The 24565-nt window shown below is 45.0% G+C and overlaps 2 protein-coding genes across 2 annotated transcripts; both read right to left on the minus strand.

Annotated features, from left to right (window-relative positions):
- Positions 1–379: 379 nt before the first annotated feature.
- recql4 (RecQ helicase-like 4) lies at positions 380–16790 on the minus strand. The gene is given in 29 exon segments (XM_079750110.1): positions 380–554; positions 944–1052; positions 1407–1560; positions 2092–2266; positions 2640–2809; positions 3554–3683; positions 3850–4090; positions 4295–4444; positions 4674–4811; positions 5263–5346; positions 5792–5985; positions 6333–6534; positions 6947–7129; positions 7591–7779; positions 8137–8220; positions 8520–8656; positions 9325–9417; positions 9825–9992; positions 10328–10444; positions 10994–11165; positions 11519–11621; positions 12577–12653; positions 12829–12883; positions 12885–14042; positions 14440–14633; positions 15474–15620; positions 16025–16134; positions 16292–16325; positions 16464–16790. Coding segments are annotated over 29 exon segments (4974 nt in total). The 5' UTR covers positions 16548–16790; the 3' UTR covers positions 380–432.
- An 821-nt stretch (positions 16791–17611) lies between these two features.
- On the minus strand, positions 17612–24431 carry LOC307085337 (cytosolic non-specific dipeptidase-like). The gene is made up of 12 exons (XM_079750112.1): positions 24144–24431; positions 23701–23780; positions 23422–23565; positions 22897–23059; positions 21559–21647; positions 20599–20799; positions 20105–20189; positions 19553–19713; positions 19003–19167; positions 18676–18817; positions 18143–18290; positions 17612–17848 (listed from the first exon to the last, which is right to left on the minus strand). Exons 2-12 carry the CDS (start codon positions 23758–23760, stop codon positions 17782–17784), a joined length of 1425 nt encoding a protein of 474 aa, XP_079606238.1. The 5' UTR covers positions 23761–23780; positions 24144–24431; the 3' UTR covers positions 17612–17781.
- Positions 24432–24565: the final 134 nt, after the last annotated feature.

A 24565-nucleotide genomic window follows, 5' to 3' on the forward strand; every position in this document is an offset into this window, starting at 1 on the left:
TGTGTTCAATACTGGTCTATCGAAAGAAGAGCAAGTTCAAGAAAAAGTTAAGTTGGTATCCAGTAAATTGGATGATTTATCTGATCAATTTCTGTAAAACATTGATCAAGAAGCTGAAGGATCATCTCAATGTTTTTGAACAAACAAATCAGTTCACAAGTCACTATAGTGAAATACTAGAATGGAGAACAAGCAGTAAATACAAAAATATAACTTTAATTCAACAGTTTACACATTTATACACAGAGAACATGCATTTTCTTTTACATATGCACAAAACAACTTTTTTTTACATGTTGAAATACATTCATCTTTCACTCATGATTTCAAAATAAAAAGACAAATCATGTTCATGTTCACCCTCTTATACATGTGCAAGTGTACATGTACTTAACAAGAACATCTATTTTTGATGCAAAAGAGGTTTGTAGGTTACTTGAAGCGAATGATCTCCTGTGTGGCCAATCGGATTAGCTGGTTGAAGTCAAACTTGAGATATTTCCTCCAATAGCGTCGGTCCCTGCCATAGTCCTGGGCGGGGTAACAAGGGCTGGCTGAGAGACAAAGAACACACTTTCATTCATAAACTTAAATAAAAGATAAGATATGACTTAATTTATCCCAAGGGAAATTTAGGACAAAAATGTAAGGAACTAGTATTATACGTAATACTAGTATATGTAATACTGCAGTATTACACAATAATACTGCAGTATTACACAATAATACTGCAGAATTACACAATAATGTAGAATAAAGATAGCAGACTAAAGCAGAGATAGGACTAGCCAACTCAATTGACCCTAGAAGATTAGTGATAAGACGCTATGAATCAGACATCTATTGAGTGACGTGTCAGAGTGGAAACGTGTAAAACACTGCCCCCTAGAGGGCAGTCCCTACCCATCACCAAAATAAACTGCGTGTGTGTCCGGATTCTCACCTATGCCATGGAGGATTCTGGCAATCGCTCTGCCAGAGAACTTCTCGTCACTTCGGTGGGCCAGAAAACTCCTGATGTCTGCTCTGATCTGATCCTCCCAGTCGCACAGCTGGGGAGAAACACACACAAGCACACCCAAAGTAACACACACGCAAAAATATTAATAATTGTACACTCGCAAGCAATACAAATAAAACATACTCTTAAATTAAGATATGAAATTGTAACCTTTTGCAGGGAATTTAGAAAGAAAGAAGATGTAAAGATATCAATACATCAACAAATAGAAAGGTATAAAGACAGACAGACAGACAGACAGACAGATTTCCCTAAGTTCCCTAAGGAAATTGCACTTCAATGTGCAAAAGTACAAAATGCAAAAAGCAAAAAATATACAGCGTAGCCCTATAGGACAGATGTTGGCTGACGTGTCCCTCATTGGGGGGTCGTGCTGCCACACTACCTTCAGTGGGTGGAGCTCCTCGTCGTCCTGGAGCTCCTGTAGCCGGGCCCGGTCCAGCTTCTTATCAAAGTACTCTGACAGCAGCGCCTTCAGACGCAGGCTGCGGCTGGCCTCCAGAGCGTCCACACAGGCCGACACGCTGCGGTAGCCCACGCTGAGGGACCACGCACACACAGGTAAAGACACAAGCACACACGTAAAAATACACCCACAAACAAACATATGCACACACACACACACACAAATAAACAGACACAAACATGTATAAATACTCCCAGAAGCACCCGCGTATAAATACACACACAAACACAGACATGCACACACTGAAGTATAAATACACAGACAAACACATACACAGATACACAAGGGAGCGGCATGTAATTCACTCATGTTCAATCATCCAAGTGGGAATACCAGTAAGGCCTTTGTGTATTTTGTCTTCAGGCCAAACTCGGTCTAGTGAAAGCTAAAGTTTTGTTCCTGTCTGTTTTGGCAGTAGAGCTTAAGACTCTTTGAAACTCGTCTCACACGCACACAGGGCCTGTGTGTGTGTGTGTGTGTGTGTGTGTGTGTGTGTGTGTGTGTGTGTGTGTGTGTGTGTGTGTGTGTGTGTGTGTGTGTGTGTGTGTGTGTGTGTGTGTGTGTGTGTGCGTGCGTGTGCGTGTGCATGTGTGTGTGTGCGCACCTCTGGAAGGCCTTGAAGCAGGCGGACAGCTGGTAGAGCTTGGTTTTCTCCTGGGCCAGGACTCTGCGGTGGAGGAACTCACACACGCGGTCCATCTCCTCATCGTCCAGGTCGCCATAGGAACGGAAGTAGAAGGAGATGCTGGAGAACTCCACGATGATGCCACTGCGGCCGCCTGGGAGACAGAGGCAGAGAGACGCACGAGTGTGAGATCATACTGGTAGCTGAACGATACAGTCAGAAATACAACAAAACGTGTTTGCGTTGTTGTCTTCAAACGTTTTATGTACGCGTTCAAATAACAAGTGTTTATGAAGGGTGCACGCGAAAAAACAACTCAGAAAAAACAAAAGCTCACAGACACACACATATCATGAGTTATATGGTCACAAAAAACAAAACAAAACAGCGGCATATAAACATAACGACTCAAACACACACACACACACACACACACACAAATGTGAGATCACACTGGCAGCTGGATTATATCAACAAACAAATAAACACCGCGTGAACACAACGCCCTAGAGCGCACACACACTCACCACTTCTCTCCGTGCTCCACTGCAGCTGCCTGAGCCCACGCTTCACCAGGGAGAGCTGCCAGCCCATGGTGTCGGCCACCTCCACCACGTCGAACTCCAGCCCGTCGCAGCGCTCCACGCGCTCGCCCGCCATGCGCCTCCTGGCCAGCACCACCGCGACCGGGGGGCAGCTGTCGCCAGGACGACACGGGCGCACACTCGAGGTGAGCAACCTCAAGCCGTTGTTAAGTCGTCGAGGGGTTAGGCGGTGATTGACGCGGGATTGGACACGGACACATTACACACGGCCACACGCAACGGGGTTGGATGAGTGATGTGTGCGTTTTGATTTGTGTCGACTGATGAGTCTTATTTCGTCTTATTCACCATGAACATTCAGGTGTATCCTCTAAGACTGAGAGATATTTTGTTATCACGCCAACGTTTGCACAAAGTGCAACTGAAGCAAACTGATAAAAGCAGCCATGAGAAGGCATGAAAGACAGGCGGAAAGGGTGGACTAATAGGCAAACCGCCAGTGAGCCAGATGTAAGGACGAACAGACATAGAGAGAGAGCTAGAGAGACAAAGGCACAGACAGAGGGAGAGAGAGATAGAGAGACAAAGGCACAGACAGAGGGAGAGACAGAAAGTCAGAGGGATGGATGGACCATAATCGACAGACAGACAGACAGACAGACAGACAGACAGACAGACAGACAGACAGAGGGAGGGAGAGACATACAGAGGACAGACAGACAGTAAAATGGACAGACCGAGCAACAGACAGACAGTGAGAGGGGCAGACAGAAAGTCAGAGGGATGGACAGACCAGCCAACCGCTGCACCGACCGACAGCAGACAGAGGGAGGGAGGGAGGGAGGGACACACATAGGACAGAAAGACATTGAGCGAGACAAGACAGTGAGACGTACAACTTGGTGATCCTCTGCAGCTGGCGGGGCCCGTCGTAGCAGCTGATCTTGCAGCCGGAGAGGGTGGGGTGGAGCAGCTCCACGAAGCGGTGGGGGTGGAGCTCCAGGTAACAAAGCAGGGTCTCCACGCCTGGAACACACACACGCACACACACACACACACACACACACACACACACACACACACACACACACACACACGCACACACACACACACACACACACACACACGCTGGATTTAGATGAATCCAAATAATAAGTAACGGACCCGGGGTGTGTCTCCCTTCTCCACTCACCCTCCTCCGTGATGTCCAGGGACTCCACCGTCTGCTGGATGGGGATCGCTCTCTCATGGCTGTGGCACAACCTTTCCACGGGCCAGTGGCTGCTCTCGTTTAACTTCTCTTCGGGATCCTCCGTCGAAGCAGGCACGGGTGGGTCCGAGTCCGTGATTGGACCGCCACTCCCTGATGGTTTGTTTACCTCCTCCTCCTGTTCTTCTTTCTTGGCCTCTTCCTCATGTGGAGTGGGTTCCATCTTGAAGCCAAAATAAAAGGTTCGATATTTTTTACTACCAATTATTTTCACTTACATCCTGCTAACCAAACAAAAAGACAATTTTGATTAGTATGTTCTGATAATTTTACTCCAAAGTACCTCGAGCTCTCTGATATAAAGACAAGTTTATGGACGTTACTCAGATTCTGTGTTGAAAGTCACTGATGGTCATCATCTTATTACCTCTGCAGAAGATGGCGATGGTACTTCTCCATACGGAACAGGGTCCACGGGCTGTGCCAAGTCAGGCTGTGTGGGGGTGTTTAAGCTGCTCTCCGGCTCACAGATATCCATCATCTCCAGCAGCTCATTGTCCTCCATGGCCTCCTTACGCTGTGAAACAAACAGACATCCATCACAACCGACAGTTCGGTTACACCAAGACTTGGGTTTCTCTTATCAATGGCAGAGAGACAGAGTAGAGACAGAGAGAGACTAGAGAGAAAAAAAGAAAAAAGGATGCGACTCTGGAAACCACAACAGAAACGCATAACGTAATGTTTATACGGTGTGATTAATTCGAACCCGTTTTGGGTCTGGGTGAGAGGAGGTGGAGGGCTACCTCCACGAACTCCAGCTGTTTCTGGTGGATCTGTCTGCACTTGCAGGGCGGGAACACCTTCTGCACCAGCTTCTTCACCGTGTAGTAGTCCACCGTGTCGGCGTAGATGTGGCGCCGCAGCTCATGCAGGTCGCCTCCCTGTGAAGAGCGATGATGTAGGACCTGATACACTCATATTGTTGCTGAGTCTTTAGTGAGTGGCTTTTTGTTTCAGATGATACTACTTTTTGCTTTTCGTTTCCGTTTCAGCAAGCAAGCATATGGTCACTAGTTGGTACTGGGTGCTTGTAGGGAGAAGGGGCCATATTGTTTTCTCACGGTACAGTAAGTTCCGGTACAGGGCTCAGGGAACGGTGCAGCCACAGTACGGTGTCGGAAGTGAAAAGATTTAATATTACTTAAAGAGTATAACAAACAGATGTGTCTAACGGTAATCCGACCCATCCCTTAGCTAACTTTCTAACTTTATTTGAGTTGCAATTACATTTCACAGCCCAATGCTAATGTAGCTACAGCTCTATGTTAAAAAGGAGCTACATTTCTAATTGATATTGTTTGTTTCTGGAAGTTGAGGCCGTTGGAGACTGACCTCCGGGTCTAAGAAGAGATGACAGTGAGCAGGTAATCCGTCTCTCCCGGCTCTCCCGATCTCCTGGACGTAGCTCTCAAAGCTCTGCAGCCACACGGACAAAACGAGGTGCTCAATGATTTAAAACGAGAGCGGGGTGAAAAAGGACAGTATAACATACTTTCTAAAGGTGTCCAAGATCCTGGAAACAATACTAAAAACTACAATCACAGAACAAAGACGCGGAAAAAGACTGCAGCAAGTATTATCACAGAGCTGGCCCGTAAAAATAGTACTTATAGTACTTATTTTGTAGCCTCTTATCCTAGCTATCTTTGTTGCATACGGGAATGGGTTAACCTCACTATTCGGAGTGCTTGGCACTTGTTTCTATGAACATCCTTACTGTACCGACAGAGATATATGTTTAATTCTCTTTCATCTGACAAATACACTTATTGTAAGTCACGTTGGATAAAAGCGTCTGCTAAACACTAAATGCAGAACTGGAACCTTCGTAAAAAGAGAAAGAGTTAAAAGTCTCCTGAACCTTGGGCATGTTGTAGTGGACGATGCCGCGCACGTCGGCCTTGTCCAGCCCCATGCCGAAGGCCACCGTGGCCACCGTCAGACGCAGCTCGCCGCACATGAAGTTGTTCTGCACGCGACGGCGCTCGGAGGCAGAGAGCCCGGCGTGGTAGGCCTCCGCCTGCCACTTCAGAGGCTTCCGGATCTTCTTCCTCGCTGCGGAGGGGAGGGGGAGAGGAAGGGGGAGAGGGAGTCAAACGGCTGGGACGAACATGTAAAGAAAGAGTTTGTATTTGTGGTTCTATTCGGACTGAATGCTGCAGGGATGTTAAATGAATTCTGTCGTTGCGTCTCTACAAAAGGGAAATAAAAGTTAGCCATCTACGGAGGAGAAGTATCAGAAGAAAAGCATCCATATCCGATCAATACCTCTATCAATATCCAATAAAGTGAAGGTTGAGTTACAAAAAAATTAAATAAAAGTTTGAAGTTCAATCTATAAACCGAGCTCTAACCGGGGACAGTTCCAAAAAACGCCAATGCTAAAAGCTTAGGACATTCACCCAGATCTTTCTTCTTCTGGGCAGCAGGGTTGCTCTGGGCCTGAGAGCTGCTGCTGTAGCAGGGGTTGTCCTTCACCACCACGCCCTGCAGGGCGGTCCGCAGCAGTGCGGATATGCGCGTGGTCTCCTCCCTTCTGGTGCAGTACACGATGATGGAGTCCAGACAACCAAAACGGTCTCCTTTCAGCAGGGCGACCAACGCCTAATGAGATGGTAGGGAGAGGGAGGGGGAGGACAGGAAGAGAGAGGAGGGGAAGAGAGAGATAAATAAAAGAGGGGGGGGCTAGAGCCTCATACGTCTTCACTCCGTCCTTCACCTCACGTATGCCTATCATACTAAACAGTAGACCTCCCAACTAGTGGTTGATAGGGATGTGAGCTTGAGCGAGAGATCTACAAAGAGAGAGCGAGAGAGAATGGGGGAAGTTGAGACCTCATATGTGATCATGTTTGTTTTATACTCATCCTTATCTCTGTTATTGTTTAGCTGTCAAAATGTTCCAGATTGATTGAGGTTCATTCATCTACTGAATGAAACTGGCTAGCTAGCTCCACAACATGGGTCCAGGCCCATGGTCCACCGTGCGTTCCCCCCCCCCCCCCGGGGTGGTTACCCTGTCCTTGTCCCGGTCCATGGAGACAGAGAGCTGCAGGTTTTCGGGCACGGCGGCGGAGCGCACGGCGATGCCGTCCTGGTCGTTGATGTCGAGGTGGCGGGCGATGTCCATGGCGGTGGACAGCGTGGCCGTGGCCGTGAGCCCCAGCAGACAGCGCACGCCCAGGCGCTCCCGCAGCACCTGGGAACACCAGCACTCAGATCCAAAATGGCTTCTTCCCACAAATGGCAGTTGAGGCGCACGATAGAATATTCAATCGAAGATCTAAATGAAGTGCGCCCTTGGGCTGGACTATGGTGATTTATGGCGTGGACTTGAGTAATCAGAATATATATTCAGGAGAATAGGAGATTGCTTGAAAATGTAACAATGGCTCAATGGTTGGTTTTACATGAATTACGTCCTATGAAAAAACGTTTCTTTTTTTAGGTATTAAACATTCTGAAATGTTACTAAGTTTTCATTATGGGTTTAATGATTGTGAATATTAAAAAGGTGAAAATGATTGAAAAGGTTCATTTCACGAATACTGGACGCACGCACACACACACACACACACACACACACACACACACACACACACACACACACACACACACACACGCACACACACACACACACACACGCACACACACACACACCTTGCAGAGCCGGAGGTAGCAGGGCCTGAAGTTGTGGGACCACTCGGAGACGCAGTGGGCCTCGTCAATGCAGGCGAAGGCCACCGGGGGGAGCTGGTCCGCCGGGGGCAGGCAGCCGCTGCTGGACCCACCGCCGCCCACCAGCGCCTCCGGAGAGAGGAGCAACACACACACCTCACCTGACTTCACCTTTTGGGAGAGGGGCAGTAGTACAGAGAGAGAGGGAGAGAGAGAGAGAGACGAAAACAGAGAGAGAGAGGAACATAGAAAGGGATAGTCATAGGGAGAGGGACACATAGGGAGACAAAGGATATTAATGGTAAACACGCATTGATGCGCAATCCGGTCTTAAAGGTAAACACACACAGATGCGTGATCCGGTCTGAATGGGTTAAGAGAGGAAATAGGATTATTTATTTTTTTGCCTATTATTAATCTCATTCATTGTCTCACAATATACACACACATTGAGTTTGTGCATAGCGAGAATATTCGGTATAAGGTCCATTCTATATGTAGTTCCTGCTCTCTCCTGCTGTGTGTTACCTTTTCAATGGCCGCCTCCCTCTGTTTCATGGACATGTTGGAGTGGATACAAGCTGCCTTCAATTTAGCTGGGATGCCCGACAGCTGGACGTGCGCACACACACACACACACACACACACACACACACACACACACACACACACACACACACACACACACACACACACACACACACACACACACACACACACACACAGTTCCTACGTTTATCTCATAACACATTTATACTATTGTAGTTCCAATATTGCACTTAAAACATCAAACAAACATCTAACAAATTTTGCATCGTACAGTCAGTGTATCGTTATTGAGTGAATGCATGAGTACCTGAGGGAGAGCATATGTGAGTGAGTTAGTGAGTAAGTGAGTGAGGGCCTTATACCTGGTCGTCCATCAGTGACACAAGTGGTGAGATGACCAAGGTGAGGCACTTTGACCTCTGGGAGTACAGATAAGCTGGGAGCTGATAGCACAATGATTTCCCCATGCCTGTAGACAACACCACTAGGGTAGAGAGACCTGCACGGACAAAACAACAGGAGCTGGAGTGCTGATTGTTATTGCTTTATTTTTAAGAGAGCGAGTGAGAGAGCAAGAGAGAAACACAGAGAGAGAGAAACACACACAGAGACAGAGACAGAGACAGAGAGAGAGACAGAGACAGAGAGAGAGACAGAGAGAGAGACAGAGACAGAGAGAGAGACAGAGACAGAGAGACAGACAGAGAGACAGACAGAGACAGAGAGACCTGAGTATTGACAGAGCATAGCAGAGCAAAGTTTTCTGTTATAGATACGATTGAGTTTGGGGAGAAGTTGCAAACTGATTGTATTGCTATTCTAATTGGCAATCCGCAGAGACATTACCAGAAACAGCAGTTATGTTATCTTCTGATAGACTTGTGTATTTCTCCTACCTCATAATAAACGGAAATTGAATTTCCTTTGATTTACAACATTCTCATGCAAATTCCAAAACAAAAGGGTTGAAAAGGAAATACTTCCAGTACATTAAATCGAAAAAGACAAGAACCTTTCATCATTTTAACAGATGAGCAGATACTCTGTGTGTGTGTGTGTGTGTGTGTGTGTGTGTGTGTGTGTGTGTGTGTGTGTGTGTGTGTGTGTGTGTGTGTGTGTGTGTGTGTGTGTGTGTGTGTGTGTGTGTGTGCGTTTCAGTGTGTGTACCTGAGAGTATCCTCATGATGGCGTCCTCTTGGCCCGGTCTGAAGGACTGATACCCCAGCTCTTGGAGCGCTTCATTAACAGCATCGGGTGTCGCTGCACAGACACACACAGAGTCTGATATTAACAACAAATATTAACTGCAGTGCATATATTACAAATCTGTAATAGTGTGTGATGAAGTGACGTAATGATTGTACTATGTATGCAAATGTGTGTAAATAAACTGTCATAGCGCAGCAGAGTAAATTAGGGATAAACCTTTGTGCAAATATTGTTACCGCAGTGTGGATCGAATTGAATATGAAACGGTAACTCGACCGCATTGACTTCATTATTCACTGTGGTGGCCATCTTGACAAGAGACCCCTCACATTCACACGACCCCCAGCTCAGAATTTACAAAGAGGTCGACGGTCTGCGTGTGTGGGCATCTCAACCCTTCAGCCCGAAAGCCTGCAGTGCAACCAGCAACCCTCCAGGACCCGAGTGCATGCTGTTACCCTGGACTTTCCCGTCCGCTCCCGGGCTGTACAACGGCTCCATGGGCGGAGGGGCGACAGGCCGCTCGTAGTCCGGACGGATCACGTTCAGGAGCACCTCGTCGCTCTGTTTGGCGTCCAATTCGCCTGGCTTGGAGAGCTCCTCATCATCTGTGGCGGACGGAGTGTCTGGGGAGACACAAACGACATTAAAGCTGCACTGTGTCACTTTTCTGCTGAGGCCCATCTCTGAGTCAATCCATCAAAAGGATTCTTTCTCTATAAATCGTTTTATTCTGTTCTTCATTTGCCCCGCCCATTTCGGTAGTACAGTACAGCAAAATAGAAGACGTTTTTATCTAAACATGTGACTTGGATACACGTTCTTCTTGCAATCCATCTTGCTCTAGGATGCCTTATATATGCCTGTTCACTAGTCTATTATTAGTTTTATTCAGAAGGTAATAGACAACAGAGAAAGGTAGCACCCCTGTAGTGGTGAAAGGCGAGAAAAAGACACATACCCAGTGATTGGCATTTCAAAGTCCCTGTTGCCCTGGCAACCTCCTCCAGGGTGGGCAGTTCAAACGGTTCCTCGTCAGCTGGTTGGCCGTCAGACACCTTGGAGGCTGTTGTTGGAGCTACAGGACGGTATTGATATTGATATTAGCTCTCTGCTCAGTCCTAAGTCCTTTATGTCAAGGATTTCAAATGTGACTGCATTAATCATTAGCCAAAGTAAAACACAATAAAGAATATAAATATGATCATGTCATAAGATTAAACTCCTAACCATAGTCTCATAAAACATCAATGAGGCAGGAATGGAAATTCCCATAATGGAAAAATGTGTTATATTCAATGAAATAAACTCCTACAGTGATAATATTGTGTTATACATAAGTAACCAGAGAGGGGCAGCTCCAATTTTAATCTCGTAAAGTGAGCATGAACACTTAAAATGAAAATACAAAACCATTCAACTATAATGTAATAATTAATTGGAATTATGACACCCAAAGAGTTTCACATAGTGAGAGAGTTTGTATGTGTGTGGGGGGGATATCAAACCTAATCCATTAGTGTTTGTTTCTGTGTGTGTGTGTATGTGTATGTGTATGTGTATGTGTGTGTGTGTGTGTGTGTGTGTGTGTGTGTGTGTGTGTGTGTGTGTGTGTGTGTGTGTGTACCTGGTCCCTTGCAGTTCATGGCCCAGTGTCCCGTCCCTCCACACTTGTAGCAGGTGTCTCCTTGGCGATTGAAGCCCCCTCTGAAGCCGCCCCTCCCCCCTCCCCGGAAGGAACCCCTTCCGGAACCTCCCCCGAATCGCTCCCCCTTCTTCGCAAACTTCTCCATGTACATCTGGAGCGCACGCACACACACACACACACACACACACACACACACACACACACACACACACACACACACACACACACACACACACTTTATGTTTATGTACATGCTTGAATTTCAGGCTTCCTCAGCAGTGCACGCAAGTCAATCAAAAATAAGAAAAGAGAAATCTAAGCTAGATAAATGCTAAAAAAAATAATAAAAAAAAGCTAGGTATGATGAAACGCCAGTCCTTTTTTAAATTATTTAAAAATGTGATTAATTTTATGTTCTTCTTATGTGCTTCTGTTGTAACAAAACAAGCTCAACCACATACATAAACACACATACAAACACACACACAGACACACACACTTTACCTGCTTGCGGAGACCAGCTCCTCTCAGGGCATAGCCTTTGACGTGAGATTTCTTCTTCAGGTTGATCTTGATGAAGTTCCCCTCTGTGACTTTACTCCCTCTGCTGAAATATGCCCGCAAAAAGTGGTTAAAACCAGCAGTTCCTCCCACGGATAGTTATAGCATTGGATCAATGTAATGGTGGATCTCATTTACTTCCAAATGGAAGCACAGATCTGAGGATTCAAGACAAATTGCATCATCATTGCAAAATGAAGGACAGTAGTCTAGTTATAGTCTAGTGCAGCAGTTGTCAAATTGGGTTACAGTGATTGATTTAGAGGTACTCGAACTGTACCCCTAAACCTTCCTGTGGCAGACTGAAGAAGTCCAAAGGACAGAAATAACAATTCCCTTTATCTTATCAATGACGTGAAACTCCCTCACACAAAGATTATACACAGCTTGTTCTTGGTTGTTGATCAATTCTGCCATGACAACATAGACATTTGGTCTAAAAGTAATCTAAATGTTTTCCCCCTTAGTCAGTGACGTTAGGTTGGTTGAGAACCGACACATTTCTAAGCAAAAAACCTAATTATTATTACAAAGAATCAAGAACAAAATCAATTTGATGAGCTGTCCGTGATGCTGGGGTCCTCGGTGGGATGTAAATTGTCACCGGGGGTACATGACTGTTAAAGGTTGGGGACCACTGGTCTAGTGGTTACGGTATTGGACTGCCAGCACTGACGTTCTTGGTGTGAAGCCCAACCCCAGTCTTCCAACCGGCCTTTCAAACCCTTTCCTTCATTTGTGCCAGAACGCCCGGCTAGACACTTTAAAATGTCATAACAGTATAATATCTATCCATGTTTTATCGGCTGGTACTCTCCACCAAAATATTAACGATGTAGAATAATTATTGGCACGTTGCTATTAGTAAACCTAAATACCAAAAGGACTTCATGTAATAGGTTAAAAGCACTACAGCAAGCAATAGGACAGCATAACAGAACTCCCCCGGTGTGTTTCAGAGGGTGATGGTGCTGTGTGAGGAGTAGGGCTCCGTCTCTCACCTGGCCGGCTGGGTCTTGTAGGCCCTGTAGGCTCTGACCCCCTCGTCCACCTCCCCCATCAGGTTCTCCTGGGGATCCTGTCCCACCATGAGCATCACACAGTTCAAAAATCGCCAGCATGTAGTGTGATCGTGTTTTGCATTCACATGGATACTGAAAATGTACGTGGGGAGGAACGGGTCTGGAGCTGGAACAAATAAAGACTGCTTCTGCAGTGAACTGGACACACCAACAGAAACAGAAACTCCTTACCTTTTCTGGTTCTTTTGTACTTTTACTTTTCTCTGCCTCCTCCTCCTCCCCCCCCCTCCTCCTCATCCTTTTTCACCCTCTTCTTTCTCTTCCCTTCTTTTTTGACTGGTGTGGGGCCTCCATCAGTACCGTCTCCTCCACCGCCCTCCTCCTTCTTCTTCCTGGGTCCCCTCTTCTTCTTCGTCGGCGCCCCCTCCGGCTCCTCCCCCTCGCGTTCATCCCCCTCCTCTTCCTCTCGTTGCCTCTTCCTCCCCCACTTGCTCGCCTTCTTCGCTTGAACCGCGGCCTCCTCGCCCACCTGGTCTGTTGTCGACTCAGCCTCCGTTGATTGGTCCATTTCTCCCTCCGGCTCCTTCCTCTTGCCCCTCCCCCCTTTGACTTTAGCACTGCGGCGCCCGGCGGGTTTAGCTGTAGCGGTAGCCTCCTCAACGTCGCGAGAAGCACACTCCGAGGCTTCAACCGTTTCCTCGGTCGCTCTCTTTCCCGCCCCCGTGTCTCCTATCTCAGCTTTTTTGTATTTTTTGGTTTTCTTTTCTATTCCATCTCCATCTTTTCCATCCTCTCCTGCTCCTTCTCCCGTTCTTCCCGGCCTCTCCCTCATCTCTCCTTTCCCGACACTCTCTGCGGCCGCAGGTGTCCTCCGGGGCTCTGGGATCTCCGTATTGCCGGCCACGGGCTCGTCTCCTCCCTCCACCTCCCCGAACACCTGGCACCTCTCCAGCCAGCCGCGGTCCACAGAGCCCAGCTTGCTCAGGAGCGAGGGTCTACCTCGACCTGCCACCCCCGCCGCCCCTCCACGAAAACCCCCCAGCCGACCCCCCCCGAAGGCCATCGGTGAGCCGGCATCTTCATCCCAAACTGCCAAACGCTCCGCCATACTTTCAGCAGCATCAACTGTACCTTCCACACCTCCTGCGGATTCCACACTCCCGTTTAACCTCCCCAAGAATCCCGCAGTCTTTCTCGGCGTTCCCGTAGTCCTGTTGGGAGGAGGCGTATGGGGCAGCCGGGGGGATTGGAACTCGAAACCAGAGGAGTAGCTTTTCCCGCCACTGATACCGTTTGCAGCACTGCTACCTTGAACACTGATGGTGCTAGCAATGCCAGCGCCTATGGACTCATTGTGTGGTGTGTCGGATGATGGATTGAGGGCCTCAAACTGTTCTACGGGCTCCTTTGTAGCCGGCGACCCTAGAAAGGGGTTGCCGATGCGTCTGCGAAGAGGCCAGGAAGGGCAAAGGTTAAATGTAAGTTATTGTAACAGAAGAACGGTGTGAATTGCCCCAACACCTTTTATTACTGTATTGTAATTCAAAAACGCAGATATGCTTTTTCTGGGTACAGGTGGGGGGTAACACATTTTCTACAAGGCTAACAACAAGGGACTGCTATCGTAGATTAATTTGATAGTGGTGCAAAATCCCTTTTTCCCTTCAAACAAATACATTGATTATTTGAATCGAGCGTTAAGGACCTCGAGTTAACATACAGCTGCTAACAAATGCTGTCGTCCAACAGGTCACAGGGCATGTTCATTTGCATGTCCTCACTATTACAATGCACATAAACCAAACCTAGCACACTTGTTTCCACATTACTCTCCATACGTACCTCGGGGCGAAGGGGCTGGTCACTGGGCTGCCGAACGGGCTGCCCAGGGCCGGGCGGGGCGACCTGAGGGGGGAAGCAGCAGCAGCAGCAGGCCCCGCTACAGGGCCGTTTGTCTGCTCAGTCAGCCTGTCTTTCCAGGATTTGAGGGGCGTGCGTCCAGGAGTCAAAGACTTCCTCATTGAGACAGGTCTCTCCTGGGGAGAGTCGAGCAAAGCCATAGAGATCGATGAAGAGAGATCAGGATGATGGCAGTGCTCTTTTATATACAGAAATATAGAATTATATAGATTATATTACATTGAATGTAGATTTGACATTCCCCAATTCCTGCCTTCCCATATGGGGGACATTATTCTGATTCTGAGATAACTGGCCAGATTACTCTGATCCAATTTGCACTCACTTTAACTTTTATTTCCATTCTGTCATATATTTGATCTCTATATTTGTATAGAATATGCAAAGTTGAAGGAGGTGTTTGTGAAGAAAGCATGTCATTATCAGTTGAACCAGTTATGCGAATACATTTGCATAACTTATACTCTTTGTGGACCGTTTTGGCTAAAGTGATGATCATTGTAGTTGTCAAAATTAGCCATGGAACCATGAATGGTATCAGTAGGTGTGCTATGACTTGTTGGAGCACAGCCATGATGTAGGAACTAGTAGAACAACATTGATAACTGACATTAATATTATAGACACACGGGCCAACAAAAGATTCTTAATATTAATCAAGACAATGGCATGTCAAATGCTATCCAACTGGAATCTAACCATCTCTGCCAAACTACCAAATCGTGATTCAACCTCATCGTCTGAATGTTTTATTTAAATACGACCCATTGGATATTTTAGAACTAATTATCCATTTTGCAGACAGTTTGATGTAGTGAATTCAGTCACATTTGAAGCAGGGAGGGGTTAGGGGTTCTGTCAAGGACACCTCCAGTTAAGATTGCGGATAATGGGATTGAACCCACAGCCTTTCAGCTTGGAGTCAAACACCATAACCACTGGACTACCTCGCTCACCTTGCCGAGGGCGCCCAGGTTGCTTTTCAGCTTGGCGCCATAGTACTGGGCGGAGGCCTGGAGGTTGTCCCGTTCCTTTGGCGTCAGGCCAGGGGAGGGGACTGGCATCTGGCTGCGGTTCAGATGGGTGCCCCAGCAGTCTGAGTCCTGGGGAGGGAAACAAGGGGAGGAGAGGGGTTTGTTGAGGTGTAATGAAGACCAGGGGTTCTAGCAAAAAATGTTTTATTTGGATGGATTTGGACACTTTTTTACAAAGCGACACATCAGTTAGGCAGAAAAAGCACTATATTGCACCAGTCTTCCCGCTGAACCAGGCAAATTACACTGTTCATCAAAAGGTCTACATTTCAGACTACTTTCTCAGTCCACCACTGTGGCTAAAGTGATGACCAATGAAGACATTGTAGATGTCATGTTTACTTATGGTTCTTCATATGTAGCAGTTACCATGGAAGCAGTACAGTAAATTACATTTATGATTGATTATGCATACCGAAAAAATTATTCTTCCTTGTTGTTATAACACACAGACATTTAAAAGATGACATTACCTTTGGATTTACATTGACCACCACTGTAGCGCTGTGTTGTCCACTGGGGTCACTTTGACAGACGCTGTTTTCCTTGGCTTGCTTTAAACTGCGGTACTCCTTATAGAGGTCTGCAAAACAACCAACCAATGCACAAGTTCACACTAATGAAAGGCCTTATGTCAGACCAAATATGATAACATACTTTGAGTAGCCCAATGGACCAGGACTATTCACATTGGTTCACGTACGCATCAAAGGAAAGACAACCAGAAAATACAAACTCACTTTTTGTATCTTCAGGGGCATTGTCAATGTCCTCCTGTGAGAGAAGAGGACGTCGTTGTATTAACAGATACACTCGAATGTGAGAACTTTATACAGGGACTGGTCTTAATCACGAACGAGAACGGATTGTTGATGGCTGTGATGACAGCTTATACACATTCACATTGATCACCTTGTTGGGTTTCCTTTGTTGTTGTTGGACAAACGACTGTTCCCATTTCTTAAGAAGCACCTTCACATCATTATACCGATCCATGCTTCGGGATCCTGTTATATACTTAACTCTCACATTGGCTGTAGCAATTCATATCACTGAGCTAACTATTCATCCCTAGCAGCACCGGAGTCATTCATTTGCACAACACCAGCCGAAGTTTGTTCTATCAAGTATCGTGTATAGCTTTCAGCAAATCGTTACTGTTTACGTATACAAACGCAAAGGGATTCATTAAATAAAACAGCTATTTCTAACTATTTTAGTATGTAAACACAACCGTGATGTGACTAGTGTTTCCGTGGTGTGTTGTTTTTTGTTTCGCGCGCTTAGAATGACGGTCGGGTTGCCATGTCTGGCCAAGTATCCTCCTTTCCGGACTACTATATTTATTATTCACGTGACGCGTTTAAGTACACACGTTTTGTTTTCCGAAAGAAAAATGTAAATAAATGTATGTATAAAGTTTGAACAAGCTAGATAAGTGTATACTATGACATCTGGAATGATCTAAATATGACCTGAAAAGCGAAAATGTTTTACTATATAAAGAACAGATACTTCAACAATAACTTTTGCATAAGTGATTTGTATGTTCTGGATCATGTAATGAAAGATTATACGAGGGTCAGATAGTAGAATAACCGTATCATTGTTCAGAAAGGTATGTTTTACATATATAATACATTTGACTTCTTTTTCAGGCACCATAGTGTACAAACCTATAAATCTTAAGGTATATTGGACTGTATTGGACACTATTCATTTATCAACCTGTTATTCATTGAGATTTCTCCTTGTTTTGATTAACGGATAATTATCTATAATAGTGTTTGAATACCATATTTGGGTGTAGTCAGCAGGACTCATGGCTTCAATCAGTTTTATCAATAAAATATATATTAAAGAGTATATTTTAGATATTTAAGTATTACAGTGTAGGCTACAGGTCCCTCTTTAGCTGACACAGTAGGCAGATCTTTGTGTGTTAGGTCAATTATTTTTGCCTTTCTGCTGGCATTTCTTCAGGTATATAATACGGTTGAAACAAGACAACCATTTATACACCCAACTATCAAATTGAAAACACAGGATTAACCAATTCATACAAAGGAAAAGATTAGCCTTTATTGTAAGACACTGGGGTAGCTAGTAAAGGACATTCAATACTGAATAATACTGAAGCCCCAAAATCTGTAGGGGAGCTGGCAGAAGGGTCCATGATACATAGTCAACAGGTGAGTTGATATTTGATTGCTGTGTTGTTTTATTCCATTTATTCAAGGAGGGAAACCTCGTGGAAGTAGGCTCCCAGCATCTTGGTCCCCTGGATGTAGTTAGTCCTGGAAAATGGATGGAGAAAGAAAACACAGGATATGTCATGTTACCATGTCTCTACCATGCCATGGAGGGCATTATATTCTCTTCACCTCAGAGCAAACCTAATAATGGTGTCACTTTTAGTCGGTTTAGGACATATTCACTGTAGATGGTAATTAGATTGTTGTTTTGCCATTCATCAGGCATCTTACCATTTTCTTAATGATTTTTATTTTGGATATAGGTCATTAAGGAGCAGGTAGGGCTTGCCTTAGGGCATGAAAACAGCCATGTTTGAAAGAAATCTCTCAGCGCACCTGTTGAGCTTCTCGTTCTGAGAGTGGGCCCCGTCGTCTGAGGACCCGAGGGGGAGCAGCATGACGTTGCGTCCCGTGGCCTCCTGGAAGGTCAGCGTGACTGGGATGCTGCCACCCTCGCGGGTCAGGTCCGGCTCCACGCCGAAGACTGAGGGAGGAGAAAACAAAATGGCCACAAGGTCATCCCCAACTGTATTATTTTCTCCATAAGATACGAGGTCCCTGGTTGTCTGTTTGTTTCAGGTCCTGGATGGATACTTCACTTCTCCACACACGACAATATAATACACCAGAAAACGGTGAGGGAATAAAAATAATATTATTATTGTGTACTCAGACACTTGTATAAGAATTCAAAATATCAAACAATTCATAGAGGAGGGACAAACGAATTACAATAGATATAGAAAGTAAAGGTGGTTTGAGGGAGATTGAGATTTGAGAGGTATAAGCTAGATATGAGATATTATTCATAACCAATGGCTCACAATTATAATCAAATTAAAATAGTTCTCTGTTGGTGGAGGGTATACCTGTCTTCATTGCCTTGCGACCGGCCATGTAGTGAGGGTGGTTGAAGTCGGAGACCCATGCCTTGGCACCGTGTCCCATGCTGACCGTCATCTTGTTGGGACTCCCCAGCTCAGAGAACTTCTTCTGCATGTAATCTACCACCTGGACAGGACAGGATGAAGAAGGACTTTTTAAATAAACATTTTGGAAAGATAATAGAATAGGCTTGTGTGCCTTTATGGACAGGAGAGTAAAGATGAGAGAGGATGGAAATTACATGTAGCATAGCATAGCAGGTTAGACTCAAACCTGGGTCGTCACAAGGCTTCTTGTGTGTGGTTAGCTACCTGTTTCTCCACCACTTTGGGGTCCATGTCAGGGACAAGGCGGATGGAGAATTTTCCAATGACTTTCCTGGGAATAACCGTCTTTGCCCCTCCATCGGAGAACGCCCCCTCGATGCCGTGGAGAGACAGAGATGGATACCTCCAGCGGTGCATGAGGATTTGCTCCTATATGAAATAATAAAAAATAAATAAAAATGATATAAAGATATTTCGACAAACTAGACCAGTACCACGCCATCCCAGCCTGTGAAGTTACCTGTATGTGTACGAAAATTCATGCTCAACACATAAAATCTATAACCTCCATTTAACAAAATGGATTATTTTTTACTCCTCCTTGATATTGATATTATTAAATTAATTATTTGGAATAATAAGTGATATTCTGTATACATTGAGAGTGCCTTCAAACCAGTGTCCAACTCCTTGGGTGTGTTAAAGAACCACGCTTAGTCGAGGATCCTGATTCCAATTCTAAATCAGGGATCCAATTCCTATTGTGATTCATATTCTGACCCTGAGTCAAATAGACCCCCGCCGCCCTGCTTGCCTTGGTGGAGTGCAGCAGCTTGCAGACGCCCACGTCCTTGCAGTACTCTCCCAGGTCGAACTCGATCTTCTCGTACAGCTGCTGCTCCTCCTCGGTGACTTCAGCCACGTTGTCATACATCCCTGGCACCTGGATCCTCCCCTTCTTGTCCACCAGGGAGCCTGGGTGGACACATTATAAACATAGGGAGAGGCTTGGGTACTATCTTCATAATGTGGGGGCAGGGTGGTACAGGTCTCTAAGGGCGTCTCATGACATGGAAATGTTCTGGATTTGAAACAGAGAAACCCCAACGTCTGTAAGCTACTTGTAGGCATCCCTGAATAAAGACTCCTAACCCTCTAATGTTGCAATAATGTAAGGGTTGCCAGGTGTGGTTTATCCCCCATGAGGAGCAAATTTTGTCATAGCAACAGTGTGGAAAGTGTGACATAGTTATGGTATAATAAAACCAGCACTATCAATTTATTTAATAGAAGCTTTAATATAAAGCAACTAAGGGGGTGATGTTACGTTTTATAGTTTAGGATATAAATACAGATTTGAACTCACCCATGAGTGTGATGAGGTCGGTCATGGCTTCATGAACAGAGCCGCCGAACACGCCAGAGTGAAGGTCCTTATCGCCACACTCCACCTAGCATGAGGAAAGACATAATAATGCATATTTTTAGCAATCAATACCGATGCCATACTCATGATTTGGCTAAAATAGCTTTTCAGTTTTTGGTTTTCCATTGCAGTTCTTAACCAAAGTGTTGGTTTTAATTTGAATTCAGACTCACAATAAACACATATATTTCGTTAATACATTTTACATTAAAATTAAGCAAACACATTAATTCAAAGATTAACAAGTGAGGCTGGGGAAAATCAACGATAACAACAAAAAACTGAACAGAGCAGTACCTATAGCTATGGTAAGGAGAGAGAAGGTTGCTGTAATTTCTTTGGGTGCTTCATGGTTGAATCTCAACGCAAGTCAATGCAAAAGTACAGAGTAGATCAACACAAATCAGCAACCAGAAGAGAAAGTGAAAGTAAACCTCCATGAAGAAGTAGCAGATGCCTCGGAGGCCGTAGGTGATGCAGGGCTTGGTCTTGCCCAGCCAGTAGTTGTCTGAGATGCACACGTAGTCCACGTCCTTCAGGAAGGTGTCCTTGCGGGCGAAGATGAGCTCATCCAAACCCTCGGAGCCGGACTCCTCCATCCCCTCAAAGCAGAACTTGATGTTGATGGGAAGGTCCTGTTCCCAGAAGAACCAAGATTCAAGTTAATATTATGCTTGTTTTTACATTCATATTTTTGACTGTTTGTTTGCTTTTGCTTTGCTTGACACCGACTAGATTGCTAAGATCTACCCTGTGTTGTACTGGTAATCTAATGAATAAAAGGATTCAATCTTCTTTATTGAGTGTCATCAGAGAGGAAGTGTGTTTTTCAAAGATAGTAGCACCTGACAGAGCAGAACATGAGAAGAGGAGTGGGGGAGGGGAAGGATGTTACACATTTGTTCATGGGTCAGTCTGAACCTCTGAACTGGTGAATGTTATGAGCTATTGGCACTCATGCTCAAATGGGTAGGATTAGACCGTCAGAGCTGTATAAAGTAAAGAAATTACAACTGTCAGCTAATACGACAATAATAATCTTATCTCCCAAAGATAAAGAGTCATATTCATCATATTATATTAGGCTAATATAATTGTTATAAAAAACTATAAAATGAGCTTCAATAGTCATAATTTAGATTTATACCTTTCACTACAATTCATTTGTATTTAAAAAAAATATTAAAAATACTCATGTTGCAGGTGCAAACAATGAGGTTGGAAAGGTTTCTAGTCCATTGAAATAGTCAGATATCTTGGTTTAATACTTATTTTTTAAGAAGGAAAAGACCCCAACTTGCAGAACTACAAATAAAATGGCCGCCAAGTTGGATACTTCCAACCTCAGGACATGTGCCGGAGGAGAATCATAACAGCAAACTAGTCATCCATACCTGCTGGATCTTCTGGTACGCCTCGATGCAGTTAAACCAGGCCAGTACGGGACCCTTGTCGTCTGTGGACCCTCTTCCGAAGAGCTTACCTATTAGCAAGGAGGTTCAAAATATACACATCATGTTACTATAAAGACATAGAGATGACCCTTTCATTAACTTGACAGTTGGTGGCATTCACGGACGGCTCGAAGAAGCTGCGAAAGGGGTCACCTTGACTGCTTCACGTGCCCCATTACTACAGCAACTCTAACTGGTTAGGAAGAAGGAAGAGAGACAGTCCAGCTGACAGGAAGGAAGGGTTGATATACCAAAAATGTGTCCATACCCACAACTGTTACAGCAATAAAGAGGCAAAGGAACTGAAACACTACTGTCTAGTGGAAGAGCCTGGACTGTGCGTTTTATTGCGTCTTTAAAAGTCACCTACCACGTGCTACAGACTTCCTCTTAATGAAAATGAAAAAGGAAGAAAGTAAGGATAATGTTGACTCATCTGAAAATAATCACACCACTAGAATGTAGCAATGTCCATCAGCTGACTGACTCCCACCAGATAATAAAATAGTTCAGAAAGCAAGTTAGGGTTGTAACTGTCACCGACATTGAGACACTATTGAGGCCGTTGTGATGACCACTAGCAGTGAATCCTTATATTAAAGAAAAGGGAGGTAGAGTTGGGTTAGGGCTGCAATGGGACTTGATAAAAATCACAACAAGTATGATGATGAGAAAAAAAATCTATTTGATCATGCTGGTGTGCAGAGTACAAAATATGGCCAAGAATCGCAAAGCGAATGTCGATGGTTAAGCAACATGAAATCAATTATTTGACTTTCAGACTTTGAGGTTTCAGTTTCTCTGACGGAATAAAATTTCCATGCATTAAAGATTTTTATTCTTTAAACAACAACCCTGATTTCAAAATGTGTAGTAGTTATCAGCTTAGCCTGAAGTAGGAGATATGAAGTATTGCAGATGGACTTTGAGCAGGTCTCCAATAGTCACGCTCCTATCTAGCTTGGTTACATATCTCCAAAGGAGACGACGCATACTAAACACTATGGTACAAAAATAACCACACATTTACTACCACAGCCAAATGGAATATTCATTCTTTGAACTGCGAAAAATAGGATTGTGTGGATATATAAAGCTAAACAAATCAGCAGCCACGCATGGCCCACAACTCCAAACAAACTCGTCCAACAACATACCAACAATGCTCAGAACCGTCTGACGTTTTCACAATAGAACTAACCAACCATCCTAAATTCAACCCTGTCCTTCAAAAAAAAGGGAAACATAAAAACTGTAATATAATAAGTAGGTGCTGACCATCTTTCTCCACCAGTGTGAAGGGCTCTGTGTCCCAGCCATCTTCAAGGTTGGCCGGCTGGACGTCCAGGTGACCGTAGATACAAACGGTCTTCTTGGCCGGGTCAGAACCAAGCTGGCCCAGGACAATGGGGGGCAGGGGGATCTCCTCCCCGGACGGAAGCTGGACAGGGACAAAAAACATCACCATCATCTTAAGGGTTAATAGGCTAAATGTATTATAGGGACTTTAAAAAACGCAATGCAACTATATCTTAGAAGCTAGCAGCAAGAACACTTCATAACTATAAATTTGCATATTGATGTTTAATATGCATCATATTTACTCGTATAAATACATACTTATCAGAAGCTAGAAGGACAACGACTATTATTAGGATGAATTACGCATACCTCGTCAAAACGACCAAAAACAAAATTGACCCTGGTTATTTATCAAGAGATGTTTGACTATGGGCAGGCCTTTTAAATCAACACAATGCAAACACGAGGTGTAGTTAAGAGGTGAAATTACATTTGGCTCACCTTTTGTTTGCCGATGTCCACCATCTCTACTGTGCCCCCCAGTCTCTCGATGTCTTTGGCTGCTATCTCCATCATCTTCTTGATCTCCCCACGCTTCTCCGGCCAGGCAGACACGCTCTGGACAGCCACCCATTCCGCCAGGCGCTTGGAAAGATCAAAACAAAAAGCGAATCATTCATTTGTTTAAACGAATATTCATGAATATAATATCCAACGGGACACGAAACAAAACGATACAGCAATTGCACAATTGAGGATGAAGAAGGTCCCATCGCTCACCTCAACATAGAGATCCTGGTGTTCGTCCAAGTATTTGAAAAGGGTTGAGAGATGGGCCATCTTGTCAGCAACTAGGAGAGCTGTGGAGTTGAAGAGAAGTCAGGAGTAAAGGGCGACTCTGTCGATACTCGGTCCCCTTCTTATATAGTGAGGATGACCGAGTTTGACAGACCACACCTTCCGCAACCTGCTGATAACAGCAGCTTATAGCGGCTGTCTGGTCTAATGCACCACAGACCGGCGTGTCGTCGAGTTAAACGGGAGTTCTAAGGCTTAACAGGCCATTTCACATCAGAAGATGTTTTTTTTCGGTACTTGATGTTCGTTTAAACTTTTTCTTGGATGAATATTTCCAGGATTGCACTGCTCGAAATTGCGAGACATGCATAACTCCCTACAGATCTATTGCAATGTTTGTCACATATGGTCGACAGGAACCTTACTTGAATGAGGTGTAGGTCAGGTAGTTCTTGTTTTGGGTCCCCTGGTGTAACTTAGATGATGAACGTTAAGTGAGCCGTAGAAACTGATCTTCCACGTTAAACTTCCACGTCAGCTGATGTACACGTGATCCGGTGTAACTGCGGGTCCAGCTGTAGCCTGGTCGAGGGATAAGAAAGCATGGGGAAGACGTGGCTTTCTATACAGGATAGCGACTCTCCTTTAATTTTGTGATGGCTTGAACAGTTGCACTACTAGTTCTTGAAGCCAGGCTGATGGATGATATAGTACATTTTTAAAAACCCTCGAACAAGAACGACCTGTATGGTCAGTAAATAGCGCCCTCTCTGTACCGGCGAGTGAATCTTTCAACATGACCCCACGATAAGCTGAATATTCAAGTTGTATCACAGGTTGGTTTAGC

This window comes from Pollachius pollachius (assembly GCF_949987615.1).
Source record: "Pollachius pollachius genome assembly, chromosome: 13".
In the NCBI taxonomy this organism is placed as follows: Eukaryota; Metazoa; Chordata; class Actinopteri; order Gadiformes; family Gadidae; genus Pollachius; species Pollachius pollachius.